Genomic DNA, 21,841 nt, shown 5'->3' on the forward strand with positions numbered 1-21,841 from the left:
ATTTACATTCCACCTAAAACTGCTATAGTGGAACTTAAGAAAATTCTGGGAGAAATAATCAGCTTTCAGCAAGGAATATTACTTATAGGTGGAGACTAGAATTTGGTTTGCAACAATGAAGATGTGTCTGGGGGCCTAGAAGGGAAAATATAAAAAAGGAGGGTAGATTTTTGAAGAATTTTATAAAATTGTTTGGCATGGCCGATGTGAATTCAGTACTAGGAGTTCAGAGTGAATTTACATATTATTCACCAAGATACAAAAACTGGGCTAGGCTAGATAGAATTTATATCTCACAGGAACATGTGCATTTAATTGAAGGTCTTGAAACATACCCAATAACTGTTTCAAATCATGCACCAATAATAACTAAAACAATAATTCAAGGTAATGAAATAAAAATGAGACACTGAAGCTTTCCCTTCTGTCGTCTGAAAAGAGAGAAATTTTAAGGAATGGGTTTTGGAATTAATTCAGGAGGTACTAGAGACGATAGAAATTTCTTCTGAAAATATAGCTAGGGAGTGGGATAAAATTAAAGTAGAGTTTAAAACTAGGATGGAAATAAAGGAAAAGATGATATGGCTAAGAAGTAACAAGAATTATTTAGAGGGACTGACAAATGTTAAAGTATTGCAAACTAGGGGGTATCTCTCAGAACAAGAAAAGGAACAACTGCAGATTGCTAAGCAGAAAATAAGGGATTACCTCGATAACATGCACAAGTTTAGAAAGATTGCTGTTAAGCAACTGTTGTTTGATAATTCTAGAGCAGAAAAACTGTTAGCACAATGACTCAGGCAGCAGAAAGTGGAAAGGGCTGTCACCAAGCTTAGTGAGCCTATAACAAGGAAGATAAAATATCCTCTAGAAGTATTAGTAATTAAAAAAAAATATGAAAGCATGTATAATGAAATGAAATATGGAAATCAAGAAAAGGTACAAATGGAAATGTTTATGGAAGAATTAAATATGTCAAGGTTAGAGGCAGATGAAGCTCGGTTACTAACAGGATAGGAAGAGATGAGATGAAAATGGCTATGTATAACCAATCTGCAGGAAAGTCCCCTGGAATAGATGGTATTCCTGGAACGTTTGGAAGCTAGGAGGGAAAAAGACTGATAAAGATCTGGAAGGCTGTGTTTAACAGTATTTTAGAGGACGAGAAGTACCAGGATCCTGGAAGAAGGTGGTGGTAATGGTAGCACCTAAACAGGGTAAAGATTCATCAGATCCAGCTTCATACAGGTCCATTTCAATACTAAATCATGATTATAAAGTCTTTATGAGTATAATGGCTAACAGAATGTCAAATGTGATACCAAAACTGATGGATATGGATCAGTGTGGTTTTTGTGGAGGGGAGGCAAACATTTGACAATATTAACAGAACACTGATGATCGAGAGAGAAGCAGAATGTAAGAAAATACCACTGTTATTGGTGGGTCTTGATGCAGAGAAAGCATTTGACAGAGTAGGCTGGGACTTCATGAGGAGGGCAATGGAGGCATTTGCTTTCCCTGATACAATTATAAGGTTGATTAGGAGTATATATAAGGGATTGGAGGGGAAAATTAAAGTGGGTGGGGTCCTCTCTGATAATGTCTGCTTGAGTAGAGGAGCCAGGCACGGTTGTCTGATTTTCCCTTTGTTGTTTGCATTGTATTTAGAACCATTGACAAAGAAAATAAGGGACTCTGAAATTGAAGGATATACTTGGTATGGTAGTCAGGAAAAGCTGGCTGTATTTGCAGATGATATTATTTTATACTTGACAAAACCAGATATGGACATTACAGTGTTGTGGAACGTTTTAAGACAGTTTCATGTCTTCTGATGATACAAAATTAATGAAGCTAAACACTCAAATTGGTCAAACAGTATCTATATTTATAGGGACATGATGAAATTAAATATTTAGGAGTATGGATTAGAAATGACTCTGTTGTGGCAGCTAAGGATGTGTGGGAAGAGACTTAGAAGATAATATAAAAATTGAGAAACTTGAAGCTTTGTTATATGGATATGGATACTAAGGTACAAGCAATTCAAATGTTTTTAGTCCCTTTAGTCTTATACACAGGTTAGGCATATATTTATCAAAGAGAGGAGAAGCTGTGGATAGCAATTAAAAAGAGCTGAAGGATTTTATCTGGGAAGGGAAGACAACAAGGGTCAAGTGAGATAAGCTGATTCTTACAGCAGAACAAGTCGGACTAGGATTACCCGCTTTAAGGGGGTATTTTAGAACAACACAGTTAAGGCTCCCATACAAAGCACAAGCAGAAAACTATAATTCAAAGTGAAAAGTAATGATGATGATACGGGGGGGGGGGGGCTCAAGAAATAGAGAAAGATTGGGATTTTGGATGCAAACTGTTAAGGAGAACAATATTATATTCATAAAATAGCAGGGAGTATTCTAAGAACTAAACCAGCACAAGAATGGAGAAAACAGATTCAGATTCTGCCAATAGGGATGACTGTGATTATGGATGCAGATAATGGGCAAGAGAGGGCTGGAATTTATTTGAGAAAACTTGCAAAGGAATCAAGGTATTGGAGCAAATAACTAGAAAGGGAAAGGTAATAGAATGGGAAGAGACCAAGTATTTATTTGGACTGAGTGCCTTCCCTATCAAGGATTGTTATCAGAGTATAGGCAAAGAGAAAGAAATTGGGGTTCCTAAATGAAAGACCAGCACTGGTAAAGTTTATAATAGAATCTAGAACAGAAGCTGACATTAAAAAAGGGCTAATTAGTAGACCATATAAAATATTGCATGATAAGTATAAGAATCAATCAAAGGAGCTTAGAAAGGATTGGGAAGAGAGATTGGATACGTAATTCACAAAGAGGCAGTGGGGAGGGGTGTATGTGTATCCCCCAAATATGCAACAAAATCTAGAAGACTTAAGATCTTTGCCTGGAAGTGTTTGCATTGCTATTTTTATACCCCAAGTAGACTCCAAAGATTTTTCCTCAGTTGGATAGCAAACGTTGGAGATGCGACAGGCAAGAAAGAGATGGCTGGGAACATATTTATTGGGAGTGTAATGAACTGGCAGACTTAGGGATTCCCTACAAACCGCTCTGTCGGAGATGCTGGGTGAGTGGATTGGATTGACTGGAGAGATGATTTTTTTTGAGCTATGATTCAGCATCAGAATTGCCTAGACAAAGTAAAGCCTTGCTGAGTCTAATTATGATGGCTGCCAAAAAAGCAATTACTAGAAAATGGAAATCAAAGTGTAGACCAACTTTACTAGAAGTAGTGAATATACTAACAGAGGTAAAACAACTGGAATTGGTATCCAAGTAGTGAATATAGTAACAGAGATAAAACAACTGGAATTGGGATCTTTAGAAAATGGACAGAGCAAACTACACAGAAGAAAATGGGGACTTGTGGGAACAGTATATCCATACAAAGAACGGGATTTAAGAAGCAGGATTTGAATGAGCCGTATAATGCTTAACTGACAACAACTGGATAGATTATAAGTGATGTACAGTAAAATCTCACTTAGCCGGCACTCATGGCGATTGGTAGATGCCGGATAAGTGTAGTTTCCAGTTGCTTAAGAGCCGCTTTGCAATTTTTGATTGGCTTCTATAGCAGCATAATAGCCAATCACAAAGTGAGCCTGTTCTGTTCAATGCAGAATAGTGGACTGTTTCGCATTGAGTTGAAGTGGCTCCACTTTACGATTTTTGATTGGCTCATATACCTGCATACAAGCCAGTCAAAACTGCTGGTTGCTTGGGAGTGCCAATTGCTTGAGTACTATTTAACAGAGACTCTGCTGTATAATGTTTGTAACTACAGTTGTATCAATGGTGTTTGTGATGTATAATGTTTGCAGCTAAAGTGGTGTCCGTGTTTTGTTTTTAATTTATATAAATGTAAGATTAATAACAAAGCAAAAAAAGGCCACACACAGCAAACAGAGCATGGTGCCCACACAGGAAAAAAGTTCATAAACCAAAACAGTCATAAAAGTGTGGGTACCTAATGGCAGTTCAACTGGTTTCAGTTATCAGTTCTCACCACGTCACAGGAATAAAAGTCCTCTTCAGGAACACAGGTCATAAAATCATTAACTCATATAATAATATATTTTTAGTATTGCTTTGAGGCAACTGTTTGCAGCATTTTTCAGCATAGGCTTTTCATGTGTTAGATATGAGTTAATGACCTTGCTGTTTCATTGGATAATTTATGACCAATGGTTTTCGTTTCATTAGTTTTTAAATAAGTAGATTTCTCATTTTGTATAAAGTCTGATGAAGCCTACGTGGCGAAAGCGCTAACTACAATAAATTATTATCTTTTTACTTCGGTGTCTCGTTTTACTTGGATACTTGAAAGAGTTTATGACCTGTGTTCCTGAAGAGGATTTTATGACCTGTGTTCCTGAAGAGGACTTTTATTCCTGTGACGTGGTGAGAACTGATAACTGAAACCAGTTGAACTGCCATTAGGTACCCACACTTTTATGACTGTTTTGATAAATGTAAGATTGCCTATGTCATAACTGATAATTTAATAAATGTATTTATTGAAAAAAAATGTAGCAGTGATCAATATGATAAACATAGTACAGCTATATAAGTAAACCTACAATAACAATAGATGTTTGAATGATTACTACTGCAGTAGCCACTCCCTTCCTCCATCCCCCTTATTTCTTTGTTTCTTTTTTTGTTTGGTGTGGTGTTTATGCTAGAGTGTGAATACTTAGTTTTTGTTCCTAGCGTTCTCCTTCCAGGGCTCAGCCTCCCTCTGTCTGTCAGCATATAAGCTCTTAAGAGCTTAGCATCCAAAACTATAATTTTATTCCACTCAGTTTGAGCTGATGGTTCATGCACATGGAAGTTGCTCTGAAGCTTTGGAAGCTGGTTAGCTGTTATATCCTTGGGAGGCTGCAGCACATATCGCTGCTGTAGCAATGATTATAAAAGACATCTACTGTTTATGGTATGTTGTGGTAAGCTTACTTACACAACTGTACTTTCCTCCTTCTTAATGACCAAGGTCAGTTACTACATGCTTCATCACAGGATGGAGTTACTCATACAGAGCAGGGGGTTGTTTGATACACCAAAACATTTAATTTCTTCAGCTTGCTACCTGAATGATTTTAGGCACCAGTTTTTGAGGACATGCAGCAGATATTATAGGAGGCTAAGAAACGTAGTAGCAAATCTTATTTGGCTTACTGAGGGATCTTGAATTAGGTTCCTGTGGTCCGCCTAGAACTCCACTTCTGCTAGAGAAGTGGGGAAAAATCAATCTGTGGTTGAACAAGGCATACGGCTTTATTTATTATGTCTGTTAGATAGTCATCATTATTCATTTGTCAGTTCTCAGGGTTAGATAGATCATATCCTCCACAAAGGATTATTTGGATCTTTTAAACCCAGTTTACGGTGCAATACTATGTATGTCATAGGATCATCGTGATGTAGTAGACCTGCATTCTTTGTGTTTTCAGTGTTCTAAATGTGTTCTTTTCTTTACTTTTTCTGGAACGCTAAATTCTGCAGGTTTGGAGAGTTGTTATTGGGCAGGATTCACGATGGCTTGCACGGAGTCTAAGAGTCGTGTAAGACTCCATGCAGCCATCACGATCCGGGAACAGCCCGAAATCCCGTGTAAGAGACCAGCTAAAACGACTCTTACACGGGCAGGGCGTGGATATGCTAATCACCTCACTTGCAGCCGAAAGGCATGCAAATGAGTTAGATTAGCGATCCACGAAGCTGAAACCAGCCCGTGTAAGAGTCGTGTTAGGTGCAGAAATGTACTCGGTTGACAACTGAGTATGTTACTGCAAATAACACAATGGAGCCATGACAACTCCAAATAAAGTGTGCAAATGTTGCAGTCAGCATGCCAATGGCCAAATATGTGGCCATTGGCATGGTAACCCGATGCAAACATGAAATAAAATAATTGTTTTTTTTTCGGCGATCGGCGAGGTTTAAAAGCAGCGCAGCCCCGCGCAAACGGGCTGCGCTATATAAAACAGAAAAATAAAGGTTTGAAACCCACAAATGTGGGTTTTATGTAATGCATGGATTTGCAATGCAGGGACTAGCAGACCAAAAACAACATGGCCACCGTCTAGTGGTTGCTAAGGGGGGAAGCTGAGTGTAAGACATGTAACTAAGCATTAGTAGGCAATCCTATGTAAATGAGTGGTAGGATAGTGAATCACACTGTCACATAGCAAATGAGCACATTCCGTGTAGTGTAAGAGTTAGATAAGGGGGAGTAACAGAGTAGGAGATAGGTGACATCACAGGGGGAATGTCAGGAAGAAATCAAGCTCATTGGAGCAAAGTGGTATGTGAAAGATGTCAATCACACAGCATAAAAAGAAGAGTGTCAACAGATAAGCATGGGAAAGTCAAGAAATGGAAGGTGTACACTGTGGCCAACACCAAAGTTTCTTGCTGTATGTGCATGCGTGCATGTGCGCACTGGGAGCTGTGAGTAAGACAGAGTGCGCGCGTGTAAGGCAGAGTAAGCATGTAGGAGCCTGTTTAAAGATCTGTAAACCTGTTTGCGCTGGTGTGCATGCGTTTTAACCTGAATAAACAGATTCTAGTTCGTGTAAGCATGTGTGCACGAGTGGTAGCCACTGTGAGCGTGTTTTCGCTGGTATGCGCGCTGCTCCCCCCTGAGGAAACAGAGAGGAAAAAGGAAGCAGAAGAAATAGTAGGAAACTAGCAGGGAGTACTGGTAGAGGTAGCAGGTGAAAACAGTTAGAAGCAGGCAATTACACAGGCAGAATACAAGCCCAGCCCAGCACTTAAAACACTACAAACAGCATTGCAGTATGTTTCTCTCAAGAGACACTGCAAGACAGGAGTAAGCTAGTAGAAGTGAAAACTGAAAAAGCTGCACTCAGACCAAACATGCTAGGAGCTGCCATAGCTGTTATAAGGAGACATAGGAGACTTGTTGAGGGTGGTGACAATGCAAATATGGCCAGACAACCCACAGTGAGGAGACAGAGAAGAGTGTACAGGCCCAGGGTCCCCTACCAGGGGTTACATGAGCTGGAGATAGTGGAGCGCTATAGAGTGGACAGAGACCTCCTGCAGCAAATTGTTGAGCTGTGCAGGCCACGCCTCACACACAGAGCCAACAGAGGGGAACCCATCCCAGTGGAAACCAAGGTATGTGTTGGCCTAAGAATACTAGCAACAGGTACCTTCCAGAGACCAACTGGTGATATGATGGGGATATCACAGGCATCAGCCTTCAGGGTACTGCACCAGTTCCTGGGATGCAATGTCATCACATGTCGGTGAGCATGTATATTTCCCCAATGCCCATGAGGTATTGGCCAGAAATATGCGTCTCTTCCAGCAAATAGCGGAATATCCTGAGGTAGTGGGTGCAATAGACTGCACGCACATATGCATCAAAGCACCAGCCAGTGAGCGGGGTAGGGCCTACATTAACCGCAAGGGCTTCCCCTCCATCAACTGCCAGGTCGTGTGTGATGCCCAGGGCATAGTAATGAATGTGTGTGCTGGCTGCTCTGGGAGCTACCATGATTCCCATATCTGGCATTTGACGCAGCTGTACCAGACATTTGCCAATGGGAACATCCCACATGGTCACCTAGTGGGGGATGCAGGATATGCACTGGAGCCATGGCTGATGACACCCATCAGAAACGCACACACACCCGAACAGGAACGCCATAATGAGGCACACGCACAAACACGTAATGTAATAGAGCGTGTGTTTGGGCTGCTCAAGTCATGGTTCCGGTGCCTGGACACATCTGGTGGAGCCTTGCAGTACTCACCAACTACATGTACCCAAATTGTCATGGTATGTGCTATGCTACATAATATGATTCTGCGAAAACAGCTGCAGCAGGACCAGCATAGGGCCGGGACAAACAGCCCCCCACCATTGCCAAGGCCATCACAGGCAGAGCGTGACTCGGAGGAGGAACAACCTGAGCCTGCCCCAGTAGGCAGAAGGAGGCGTGCCCAGTATGCCCTGGCCTTGGCAATGAGGCAACGCATAGCACATACACTGGCTCAGTAGGAACCCTGGGAGTGATACCCCTCTCTGACTCACTCATATAGTAACAGGGACGCCTAACATGACACAACCTGCTCTCAAACATGTACAGGGAGTGTAGTATGTGCATCTGACAGAGGCAGCCCTGCAGCACCACCTGAGGCATGATTGCCATGTGTTAAGCAATGTAACATCATCTAGTATATGCAAACATGAAGACCCTACCTAACATCTCACCCTCACCAAGCATGATGCCACACTATGAAGACAACAAGATCAAGTAAAATAATTGGCTGAGGTATTGCAGTTAGCAAGGGGGAACACATGGCTGACAGCCTGGGCTGACATGCTGAGCAAGACATGATGCCCCACCTGCTAGGGATGGCACGCACCCAGCACACCTGGCTGTGTGGATACTGGCAAAGGCTGTTATCACCCCCACTGTGCCTGGAATAGGTAAGTCTGGAAACACAAACCCACCACCATAGGTAGCACAAGGGATAATAACCTGGACGTAATGCTACCCAACGCCAGAAGTCTAACCTGCAAGGTGCATGCAGACCAAACCCACCACAGCATGGAGAATGGTAATATGTGTTCTGTAACAGAAACCTGGGTCAAGGCCCAGAAGAGCACCCTAGTATGACCAAGTTATGCCTCATACCATGATCTACAGCTCCAAATCCTGGAACACACGACAATAGGAGTGTGGCTACCAGTAATTATCAAGGATAACCACACCCCCAGGTTGGTACCACAGCAAGAAGCAGCATGGACTATCCACGGGCAAGTAACACTGGCTCAAACTGTGTACCCATTTGAAGCCTGCTACAGACCACACACACAAACCCAGGTTCCCCAGCCAGCCTTCCTGAAGACACTGCAGAGTATGAATGTCTCAACAAATACCAAACAAGGCACACACAAAGTATGACATAGGTGGCAATCCATTATGTATGGAAGAAGTAATCAGGGACCTAGGGACACAGGTGGACGGTAACCTGTCATGTGACACTCACTTTGCCAAGGTTCATAGGTTCATACTAGGCTATCTGCCCAAGGGCATTTATAAGCCTAGCCCATAGTTATTTGGCTTTCGCCACCCCTTTAGTTTGAATAAAACTATGCCTATTATTTTGCTGTGCCTCTGTCAGGCAGTGACACTGAAGTAATCCCTGGGGTATATCTGCGATCCCCCATCCATTGGTCAAGATTCCTCTTGAACAAGGCCAGCGAGGTGCTCTGCCTCACATGTACCGGGATTTTGTTCCACAGCATAGGGAGTCTCTGGGTGATGAATCTGTCCCTCCAGCATGTTCTATTAATAACCGTGTCAAGGTTTAATTCTCCCGCCCTTGTGGTTCTGAGGGATCTAGATTTTTTGAGGTGAAGCATATTCATCAAATCAGGGTTTGACATGGCCTTATATGTCAGGCACAGGTCACCTCTGAGCAAGCGGTATGAGACTGAATAGAGCTGGAGTTCTTTCAGTCAGGCAGCATAAGACATATTTTTGAGACCCTTTATCCTTTTGGTGAGGAACTTTTGGGGCCTTATATTGCCCACCTTAATATGAAAGGATGCACATGTAGAGCTAGAGAGGTCACTGTGCCCCCATACTCTTCCCTTATCAGGCCCATACGTGGCAACAATGCCCCAGTTCGGATGTACCTTACCTTACACCTGCAGCAGTTAGAAAGACCCCAAATGTACCTCACTAACAGGATAAAGGGTCCAAACATTGGACATCTGCAGCCTGGCTGAAGAAACCACAGCCCAATTCAGAAGCATACTGCCCAGTCAGAGGTGATGTATGCCTGATGTACACGGCCATGTCCAATCCAGAATGAATGGACATGCTCCACTGCAGAAATCCCAAATCTAGCAGACACACCACAGTGAGATATCTGAACTTCCACACATAGATTAATAGGATGTGCTGGAGGGACAGATCCATAACCCAGAGGCTCCTGACACTCTGGAACAGAATCCCAGTCCATGATAGGCTGAGCTCCACTCTCAAACTCAACAAGAGAAATCTGGTGAAGTGCATGGGAGATAGTAGGTGTACACTGGGAGCCATCCCTGTGTCACATTTAGTAAAGTAAACCCTACGTGGGCATAATATGCACATTGCAAGGGGTGTCGAGACCCAGACACAGTCTGTCCGTGCTCAAACAAGGCCAGGGCAGATAGACTAGTATGAACCTATGATGATGCAAATTGTGCAGGACACAAAGGATTATCACACAGCTGTCCTACCTGATGGTAGGAACCATGGTGATAATTCACAGATATGCTCTGCAGCACTCTAATATCACAAACAATACACCAAACCCACACACATTGCCAACAGCCTACCGAACAGATTCCTTCCAAACTCCCCACCAGCACCTAACTGCCAAATATCTATCCCAGGAGAGTGCTGGCCCCCTGACATTGCAGATGCTGAGGTAACAGCCAGCATCCACAAAGCACAGCACACAGCATCAGTGGTACCAGATGGTGTCCTGGGTTGTGTCCAACAAGTACTATAAGAAGAATGGAACAGCAAATAGCAGTACTGCGCACTATCAGTCCTACCACAGGATATGTACCTAAAGAGCAGTGTACAGCAGCAGTGGACCCACACCACAAAGGGGGTGCCTGAATGGATACTGCAAACTATCACCCCTCAACCCCAACTATCTAGGTTGGCAAAGTAATGGAGAGGATGATCATGGATCCCATGAATAACGAGATTGGGTACCTACAGACATTGGACCCTACCCAGTGTGGCTGTCATAGGGCAGATCCTGCCCCTTACACATGTCGGACTCTGTGAAACGTGCACCAAGGCCATTGATGTGGGGAATGTGGATCACACAGCCTATCTGGACCTTGCTAAACCCTTCCATACAATACCCTAGTTGGCGGTACAGATAAGCTCACCAGCCTAACTATAAACCCCTATGCAAGTAGATGGGTTGCAAACCAGCTCAAGGACAGAACTGACCTGGTCAGACATGCTGCAGCCATGGCAGACTGCAAACCAGGTACAACTGGCATCCCACAAGGCATGGTCCTGGGACCTCTCTTGTATGCTATATATGTCACATAGGTACTGGCCAACATGGAAGGACTCTGTCTGAACAGGTTTGCAGAGGACTACAAACTGCCCACCATATTGGACCCTACAGCTGACACAAGCAACCTACAAAAGGCACACATAGAAACAGACAAGTGGTGCCACAGCCATGTCAACAAGCTAAATGCAGAATAGTGTATAGTCAACCCCTGTGGAAACACAGTACATGGCCAGAAATTACCACATAGACGTTAACCCAGTAAGTACATCAGGAGCAATAAGAGACCTGGGGACACAAGGTGATAGATATCCTGCATGTGACAACCATGTGTCTGTAGTGGTTACAGAAACATACCATATACCCACCTAATCATGAAGGTAAGCACAGCTTGGTTAGGGTAGGTCAATGTGCCTCTCCAGTCATCCATCAGCAGCCTCACAATTGTGTACAGTGGCCCTTCAGGGATGTACCATAGCAGACACCTGCAGCAACTGGAAAGACCACACAAATACCCCACCAGGAGGATCGCAGAGCTGTAACAGATGCCATGTGTCGCCTGATTAAAGAAACTGCACCTCCACACAGTGCCATACTGCCTGGCTGGAGGTGAACTGTGCCTGATGTATAGAGCCATGACCAACCTGGTATCAATGGACATTTAGCACCATGTAAACACTGAATGCTGGTGACCTATGCAGCTGACAGGCCTGAACCCCAGCACAGACATAAACAGGACATGTTGTACCGATTGGTCCATAACCCAGAAACTCACTCCACTCACGACTAAACTCCCACTACAGGATATCCAGGGAGTGCCTCAGTGACTGTCATCCAGGGGAATTATGATGACTGGATGGAAGATGGTAGGTGTACCTTGGATATCACCTGTATGTCACGGGTAGACAGCGGCACAGCACACTAACCGTGACATATGTCATGGCAAACACCAGTAAATGTGTGTTGAAGGACAGACACTCGCTGACTAGCATTACAAATGGACTAGGGCACATGGCCATTGTTTGTCACTGTCCACACAAGTTGTGGAATACATTAACAATGTCGGACAATCATGTACTATGCTGTCCATATCTGAACAAAATGCAACATGGTCATATCTGCACAAGTGGCCCTCAACCAGTCTGGTGTGCTCACTATAAATATTACAAGCAGTGATAGGACTGAAACCGATTATACTGTCCACCACAGTGAAAGTACTGCACCAGTACACTATACGACAATACAACTGTTTGGTCAGCAGGAAAGGATGATGACAACTGTATGCAAACTATCCCATGGCGACCCTGCAGGCACAACATAATGCCTGTTAGGTTCAGTCACAAAGCAGTTGGGCAGTAAGAACACAACCTGATGTCCAACTCTCAACTGTACATGTGATATATAGATGGCGTCCACACACAAACACAAATGTGGTGGTCCACAGATCCCAACATAAGGACTGGGCATGCTCGCACACTTAGATAAATGAGACGTGTCAGTCAAAAAGCCATACAAACTGCGAACTGGGCATGCTCACACACTTAGGCCATGTCACAGTTCAGCAGTTGCACACACACATATCTGGCATTTCTATGTGATAACATAGGAACCTCCCACAATACAGACATCTGCCCAGTGCACACAGTGAAGTTACAACAGAGACATAAGTAAAGTACTGGATCCCACTCATATGCAAACATCTCCCACAGTACACACGTTGTTTATAGAGATAGGGAAGGCTATGGCAATAAAGACTCACAAACAGTATATGAGCAACAGATACTTGCATCTGACAGGTAAACATATAGCCGTAGAGTGCAATACTAGACTGTTGTCCCTAGGGAATACAGAAGGCTATCCACAGTGTATTTGGCGTCTGCCTCCACAGTACAGTAGGCCACTGTGCCTGTGCAAAGTTAATGCATAGATATGCTCTCCCCTGTACTGATGGATAGTAACAGATGTACATACTTCTTCATCCATAATGATGTCAGCACACTATACATATGTCAGGAGCAGAAATTATACCCAGTAATGTGAATAGCGCGCTCCGCTACTGTGTCACTAACAAGTGTCATAACATAGTTAGGTAGGGGTTTGAATCCTGCAAGTGCTCAGTGTGTGTGTGTGAATGTGTGTGGGGGAGTAGTGTGTGCAATTCCATGTGTAAGAGAAATGTCCCTTTTGGCAACTATTACTACACAACACATGCTGCATATTCCACTGTCTAAACACTGATGATGTCAGCACCCTATAAGTACAGCAGGAGAAAGCAATCCTCCCAGTAATGCAAATAGCGTGCTCTGCTACTACGTCTCTCACAAGTGATCTAACATAGTTAGTCTCTCACAAGTGATCTAACATAGTTAGGTAGGGGTTTGTATCCTACAAACGCCATGTGTAGTTTTGTCACACAGTTTGTCCATGTGTGTGGGGTGTTGTTCCCAATATTGCACGACATACATTATATCAGTAATGTCAATGCACACATGATGTATGTGTGCGCCACCTACATGTATGTACCTGTGAACTGCAATAGTTCCCATATCCGAAGCCTGCCTCATGTGAATACATGGAATATGCATCAGACAACTGTATGACTGTGGTGTTCTGTGCAGGGGCTGCATGTGGTATGTGACTAGACAGTGTGGGTTGTAGATGGTGTCATCCCTCCAGCGAGGGATACATGACTGGTCTGGAGCATATAGTTCACATGTTGGTGATGAACAGGTGCAGCATGTTGTCACCTCTTGTGGGAGTGGTAACAAGTTGTTCCATAGCAATGCAGGGAATGAATGATAAGAAACCTTCAGATAGGGTCTTGGAGCTAAAGTAATGCTCACACTGTATGTTTGGGTAGTCACAGTACAACCTTATAATGGTGTGTGTAGAGACCGTCATATTCCCAGTGTTGTCAGGAAGGCCAAGTTGGCTGGGTGTGTCAACCAGCTGATCCGAGGCATTGGAGTTAACGAAGTCCAGGAACCTTTAGGCAAGTGAGTTAGAACGCATATAATTTACCCAGTCTAAGAACCGGTATTTAAAGTCACCCAGAAACAGATGTTGGTTGTATCTTGATTGACTCAAGCAGATCTAAGTAGGCTCAGTGGATGTCCTGATTCATGGAGTGGGTCCTATAGCAGGCAATGACATGAAGAGGGGTCTTACTAAAGTCAATTGCACCTGAAGTAATTCAAGGGAATTGTGCTGTTTAACCAGTCTAGAGGTGTATTTATCTTTAATGAATATTGATACATCACTCCTTTAGTTACGCTTTCAGTTTGTGGTCCGAATGTGTGGAAGGGAAATGTAACCTGTAAATGTTTAGAGCCAAAATATGTTATATGAAACAGTGAGGTAAAGTGCATTTTCTGGTGGTCATAATGGTTCACATTGCACTGTTGATGGCAGGGAGCATTTGACTTGAAGATACCATGTCTTCAGAATCCCTCATTAACATTATAGACGGATTATGTATTATAGGCCTGCTATGGTAATCTTGTAATGGATGGGAGTATTTCTTCTACTCTCTTGTTGTTGCCTTTGTACAAAGCCTGATTAGGGTAAGTTGGGGCATAGATGTTTGGAGAAGGATAGGTAATATTGTTCAGATATTCAGCTGATGTAATACTTGCTACTTCAGTTTTTTCCTCTTGCCTAATGGTTCTAACTGGTATGTTAACTAATTAGCTGCTGTCTTGCAGGAGCAAGAAGAAGAGGCAAGATTAGCCACCTTGCCAGCTTGGAGGAGAGAAATCATGAAGAAGAAACTAGAGGAAGAGAGGGAACAAAAATTATTTTCAGACCGAAGATTAGAAATTCCTGAAAGTCTTTCATCTACTAACAATTTAACCTTTTTTCTTTTTTCTTTTTCTATATTGTCATCATCATTATCGCAGAGAACAAAAAAGGTAAGCATTATATCAATTTAAGATTAGTGTACCGTACAATACTATTATTAAGTAAATGTAATCTATACCTGTTTTTGGGGAATTGATAGTATCACCACTAGCTTCCTATTCTTTGACCTTTCTGTCATTGCATGTTATGTACTCATTTTTTGCCCTTACTGTCTGCCAATCATCTGTCTATGGAATGGTAATATTTGGTTGACAGAGGTGTGACTTCATATGGCATATGGAACATTGTATTTTGTTTTATGCTGTAATGTCACTGAGGCTGGTGTGTAATGAATCAGAACATGTGTACATGTGCTACCAATTGCATGCTAATGGCTGGATATTGGTCAGATGTTCATCAATAAAATCATTGCTGCAGTAGCCTTAGCTGTATGGGTTGTAGGTTGCTAAGGGTATAACAGCCAAGCAGCTTCCAAAGCTTCAGGTTATCTTTGAGATGAGCTGACTAGAAAGTGTGCTATGGCTGCCAGGTCCCTCAGAACATTCCTGCCACCAAAGAATTATCCTCTTGTGGGCTTTCAAGGATTGATGGTCAGCTAAGTCTTCATTGCTTGCAGATAAGTTCACTTCTGTAAAAACAAACTTCCACATTTACTGTTTATGACAGAAATGTAACTTTTACTGTAAAAAATATTTTTAAAGTTAGGAAAAAGTGTTTCTATTGACTGTCACATGACTTTTTTGGGGTCTGTGTTCACCATCAAATTAATATTACATCAAACGGCTGAACCTTGAACGTTAGACATCGAAACTAACTTTTTCCAAACAGGCAAATCTTCTAAACGAAATGCATCGAATGGCCATAGTTGGCTAACATAAACGAAGAGTGACCTACTACTTACTAACCGCTAATATAGCTATAACAGAACTTGCCCTTTCCCCAATTTAGTTCGACCTTGGAGTTGCTGTAATTAATTATCAGGGGTGTAGGAGGCACAGCATCCCACAACATAAGGATTTGGTGAACACTTGACAATATGTATGTGGGGGGGGGGGGGCTGCAGAAATTACTGCCTGTGATCATCCAAGATGTCTGCATGGATACCATAGACCTAAAGGATGCTTACCTCCATGTCCCTAAAGCAGACGGCCACAGAAAGTACCTATGATTTGTGGCAGCAGGCTCCCACTTCTAGTTCTGGGCTGTCTACTGCGGGCAGAATTTTCATAAAATGCCTAGCTCCTCTGATAACACATTGCAAAACTCTATGGTCTCATTCAGGGCACTTGGGCAACCCTAGATGCCTTACAGATTGCTGTAGAACTGTTTTCAGAAGGTAGACCTCAACTTAAATCTTCAAAAATTGCAAACTCCTTCTCAAACGAGGATCATTGTTCTGGGAACTCTCATAAACTCAGTTCAACAGAAAGCCTTTCTTCCCCAGGACAAGAGTGTTGTCTTGACTGGATACCTGAGTGGTCTGCTTCCAAAGCAGCTCATCACTACAAGAGAATTCCTCAGGATACTGGGGTACATGGCATCATGCATTCTCATGATCCCATTGGTAAAGCTGAACTTGAGGAAACTTCATTGATTTCTAAAAAAATGTTTGGGAACAGCACTCCAAAACTCCTGGAAACCCTACTGTCCCTCCATCCATGCCTGAAAAAAAATAACTCCTTTGGTAGAAGAACACTATACAAAGGAACCCAGGAGCAAATTTCACATTGCAGAGGCAGACAAGACTATAGATAGTACAGACAAAGGTTGGGGAGCCCACTTCCCCATGAAGGTTCATGGCATTTGATCCTTACAGCAAAGGAAGCTCTATATAAATCAAAAGGAGTTGCTAGCAGTCTACCTGGCCATAAAAGCCTTTCATCAAAACCTAAGTCCAGGGACATTGCAAATCTGGACAGACAACACCACAGTTATGTGAAACGTAAATAAACAGGGGTGAACTTTGTCTGACCCCCTATGCAGCCTAGCCAGAAAATGTTGGATGCTGGCTCAAGAGATAGGGTTGGCCTTCACAACCTCTTATATTGCAGGCCAGAGGAATACCCTAACAGACTCCCTAAGAAGGGACCTTTTAGCCTCAATGAATGGGAGTTGGAAAAAAAAGGTCTTCTTGGATCTTAGTATACTTAGTATATAGTGGGAGATCCCCTCAAGAGATCTGTTTGCCTCTGTCTGAAAATGGGCAACTACAGAAGTTCTGTTCTAGAATACAACAGACAGGAGCTTGGAAAACAGATGCGTTCTCCTTCACATGGACAAACTGGTTATTGTATGGATTCCTGCCCTTAACCCTGATCCCCAGGGTACTAACAAAAATCAGAGTGGACAGACCCAGCATGATCCTAGTGGTTCTCCTTTGGGTGAGACAACATTAGTTCTCCCTCTACTACAGAAGATGGACCTCCTCAGCCTTGTCAAGGGGTCTGTCTTCCAACCCAGCCTAGCCACTCTCAAGTTAACCACCTAAGGGATTGAGTTTTGATACCCAGGATTACATCCTATCCCAAGAAGGTGCTCTCCATTCTAGGAGAAGCAAGAAAGCCCCACACCAGGAAATCTTACCTGGCAAAATGGAAAAGGTTTTCCAATGATTGTCACAGCAATTACACTAACCCTGCTCAAACACACATCAGGTTTGTTTAGTAGTACCTGTCAGACCTCTTTACACAAGGGCTTTCCTATTCCAGTGTTAAGGTATACACATCTGCAATATTAGCTTGCCTGCATAGTGCTGCACCTGTCTTCTCACACCCCCACATGAAACTTTTTCTAAAATGAGTGATTCACTTGAGGCCACCCAGAAGGTACCCAATTCTGGCATGGAATCTAAGTTATGTATTAGAAAAAGTAACTTTGTCCCTCTTTGAATCTGCTGCCACTATCTCTCTAAAGATGCTCATCGGAAGATCACCATCATTATAGCTGTGACATCTGTATAGGAGAGTTTCTAAGATACAAGCCCTCATGTATAAAGAAACTTTCACTGTCTTCTACAGGAAAGAAAGTCACCCTCATAACAAGCCCATCCTTCATTCCTAAGGTGGTATCAGAACTTACTTTAAAGCAGTCTATCCAGCTACCGGTCTTCTACCCAAATCCATAGAACAGGGCAGAGCAAGTCATCCACTCTCTGGCTGTGCACAGGCAGATCAGGTACTAGCTTGACATGACAAAAAGCTGTACTAGAGCAGAGCAGTTGCTGGTGGCTTTCGCAGAGGGTAAACAGGGCAAGCCTGTCTCCAAACAAACCATCTCTAAATGGATAGCTAACTGCATTAAGTTCTGTTACTCACACTATGGAATGGATTTACCCAGGCATATTAAAGCCTACTCCACCAGAAATGGGGCAAGTGCCACTGCTTTTCTCAAAGGAGATCATGTGTAAGAGATATTGCCTCAGCTGCAGGTGTGTGACTGCTGTGGCTATTTGCTGTACCTCAGACCACTCATCTTTTACCCAGGATCTCTCTCTGTGTAACACTTACAGCCACAATGAACTTAGTCATGTCCTCTGTGGCTGTTGGAATCCCTTCACTGGGGAAAGGAGAGCCACTTGTCTCAGTCCTGGGAAAGGGAACAGGGAAGGCTTCCTTGTTGCATCAGAATGCTGTCCCCATCCCTGGGGAAGCTGCTGCTGCTATTAGAAACATGGCTGGCTCCATTTTACCTGTCAAAAAGAGAGAGAAAAATAAGTATGTATTTACTACTCCTCAAATTTTCATGGGCAGGAGTAGTTTACTTGATCTGGTTCAAGTTTAATTTAGGCTAATGATCCTCCTTGTAAAGTAGATTTTGGTAAAAGAAAGCAGGATACCTGTTTTCCTGAAGAGATTCAAGATTCTCAATCTGAACAGGATGATGAAGGAACAGATACAGGGTTTTCTCCACAGATTTCTGATTCAAACTCAGAGCTGTTTCTGTTTCTCCATGTGTAGGGTTCTTTTTCTCTGAGACTATTGACAGAATGTGTTAGTGTTTTCAGTAGGAGAACACTCAGGTTTGTTAGCCACTCAGAAAATACTACGACTTGTTACAGAAGGAATTTCCAGAACCTGCACCCATTCCTCCAGTTCTGTCTGCTTTAGAGGATATGTGCGTTACTACCTACTTCTTGGCAGTTAAGGTGTATGAAGTACCTCAGTCTTTTAAGTTTTTATGCATAGTTTCAAACCTGACGCAGCAGCTATAGCTTTAATTGATCCCACTACTGCTAAACACTTGGTTAATTCCAATCCTACTCTTTCTGATAAGGAGAGAAAGATTATTGATAAGTATGGAGAGGAAAGAATATACTTCTGCAACTTTGGTTTTCAGAATTTTGAATTGTCAGACTCGTATATTAAAGGTTTGTTCTGACTAATTGTGAAACTATGGGGAAGTATTCAATCTTCATTTTTTTTCTTGTGAGGAAAAATATGCTTTAAATAATTTAGTTTTCTATTGCACGGATCACTACTCATTGTTTACGTTGTGTGTAGTGTATGACTGTGTTGATACTTCTTCCAGGGCTCTAGCCACTAGTACTTTTTTGAGGAAATGCACATGGCTGCATTCTCAGAACCTCCCAAATGATGTTAAAATGCCATTTTAAATTCTTTGGTTAGAGATTTAGTTTTTGGCCCCTTTGTTGTAGAGGTGGTCAAAATGTGTGATGAAAGGGGTCAACTGATCCAGGGAGTCTCTACTCTAACATTTTTCAGCCCTCTTTTTCCAGATTTTCTAAAGGATTCTCTTACCCCTCATCCAATTTTGACAAAAATAAAAAACAAACAACAAAATAAACAGTCTCAACAAAGTACACGTAAACAGACATTTAAGAAGAAATGGCAAGGGGGTTCCAAAAAGAACTGTCCAGCGACCCAAAACCAAGGACAGTGCAGCAAATCTGAATGAATATTCAAGAGACCTTGTTACCTCTGGCCCCTTTTTTCTTCCAGAAAGTTTGAATCTCCATTTTGGCAGCAGATAATTTTATAGGTTCATAGGTAAGTACTAGACTATCTGCCCGGGGGCATCTGTAAGCCTAGCTAGAATGTGTTGGCTTTTGCCGTCCCCTTAGATTAATTCCCTGTGCCTCTGTCCAGCGGAGCCATTAGTTCCCTGTGCCTCTGTCTAGCAGAGCCACTGCAGTGATCCCTGCGGTAAATTTTCTGTTTCTCATCCACTCGTCAAGGTTTCTCTTGAAGATTGTTAGTGAGGGGCTCTACCTAATGTAGATTGGAATCCTGTTCCAAAGCATGGGGAGTCTCTGGGACAGGAATCTATCCCTCTAGCATGTCCTATTTATTGTTGTGGTGAGGTTTAGATCCCTAGAGCTTGTGGCTCGAGGGGATTTTTTTTTTTGTTTAGGTGGAGCATGTCCATCAATTCTAGGTTGGACATGGCCTTGTATGTCAGGCAGAGATTACCTCTGAGTAAGCGGTATACAACCGAGTACAGCTAGAGTTTCTTCAGTCGGACTGCACAGGGCATCTGTTTGAGGCAAGTAATCTTCTTGGTGAGATACTTCTGTTGTCTTTCCAGCTGTTGCAGGTGTCTTGTAAGGTACATCCCAAATGAGGCGTTGTATTCTATGATGGTTCTGATGAGTGATGAGTAAAGGGGCACAATAACCTCTTTTGTTCTAGATGCGAATCCTTTTCTGATTAGGTGGGCGACATAGAAGGATTTTCTAACCACCTTGGCAATATGATTATCAAAGAAGAGATTACTATCTACTTGGGTCCCCAGATCCCTTATAAAATTTTCTGTATTTAGGGGACTACCACGTATGTGGTAGTTCACGGGTACTTTGTTTTTTCCAAAGGGGATGACTATGCACTTTTTGGCATTTAGCTTGAGGCCATGATTTTGACACCAGGTATCCGTCTCAGTGAGACCCTTCTGGAGGATGTCTGTATCAGCCGGAGAGTCAATTATGGCCCCCAGTTTGCAGTTGTCTGCGAACTTGGTCAGCCTTAGTCCTCCTGTGCTTGCCTGTACCTCTGAGAAGTATATACCGAACAGGAGGGGTCCCAGGACTGAGCCCTGGGGGACGCCACTTGTAACCGGTTTAGAGTCGGACCTAGAGCCTGCAACTCTCACCATGTGGGTTCTATCCGTGAGCCAATTGGCAACCCATCTCGTGATGCAGGGGTTTATGTTCAGGCTGGTGAGCTTGTCTATAATACCACAATGGGGAATGGTGTCAAATGCCTTTGCGAGGTCTAGGTAGGCTGTGTGGACCTCCTTTCCCTCATCTAAAGCCTTGGAAACTGTCTCAAAGAAGTCCACCAGGTTTAAGAGGCATGATCTGCCTTTAACAAAGCCAAACTGGGTAGGGTCCAATGTTTGGAGGTTCCCACTGTCTCTTTTAATGAGTTCCATGATGATGCTCTCTATAGCCTTGCAGACCAGGCTAGTCAGGCTTACAGGGCGATAGTTTCCGGGATCCGTTGTGGCTCCTCCTTTGTAGAGCAGGATAACTGTTGCTGTGTGCCACTCTATGGGTGTGTAGCCTGTAGAGAGGCTGAGTTTGAACAGTGTGTTTAGGTGAGGGGTTAGTTTATTTTGGAGTTCGTGTAAGACACAGCCTGGGACACTGTCCAGTCCCATTGAAGCTGTGATGTGATAGTGTTCAATCTCGCTGTTTGTTCTTACACATGGGTTTGGAGCCGATCCTCGGCTCCGTGCCGGCCTCTTGCAAGCTCTGCATCGAGAAGAAGCTCGAGACAATCTAATACCCACAATCCCCCTCTGCCTTTACCTCAGATCTAGTTTGCCGCTGCTGCGTTCGCATCGCTGGGAGCTAGCTCGAGCGTCTAAAGCTAAGATATAACTTTATTTGTTATATTTTA

The 21,841-nt window shown here is 43.0% G+C and overlaps 1 protein-coding gene across 1 annotated transcript in view; it reads left to right on the forward strand.

The window, feature by feature from the left end:
• Positions 1-21,841, forward strand: part of ESPN (espin) — a 3,774,415-nt gene that overhangs the window by 3,592,725 nt on the left and 159,849 nt on the right. The window contains exon 15 of the mRNA XM_044063026.1: positions 14,828-14,917. Coding sequence (XP_043918961.1) covers positions 14,828-14,917 — 90 coding nt within the window. The remainder of the gene's footprint in view (positions 1-14,827; positions 14,918-21,841) is intronic.

The sequence above is a fragment of the Protopterus annectens genome, chromosome 2.part1, assembly GCF_019279795.1.
Source record: "Protopterus annectens isolate FY-2018-M chromosome 2.part1, PAN1.0, whole genome shotgun sequence".
NCBI lineage: Eukaryota > Metazoa > Chordata > Ceratodontiformes > Protopteridae > Protopterus > Protopterus annectens.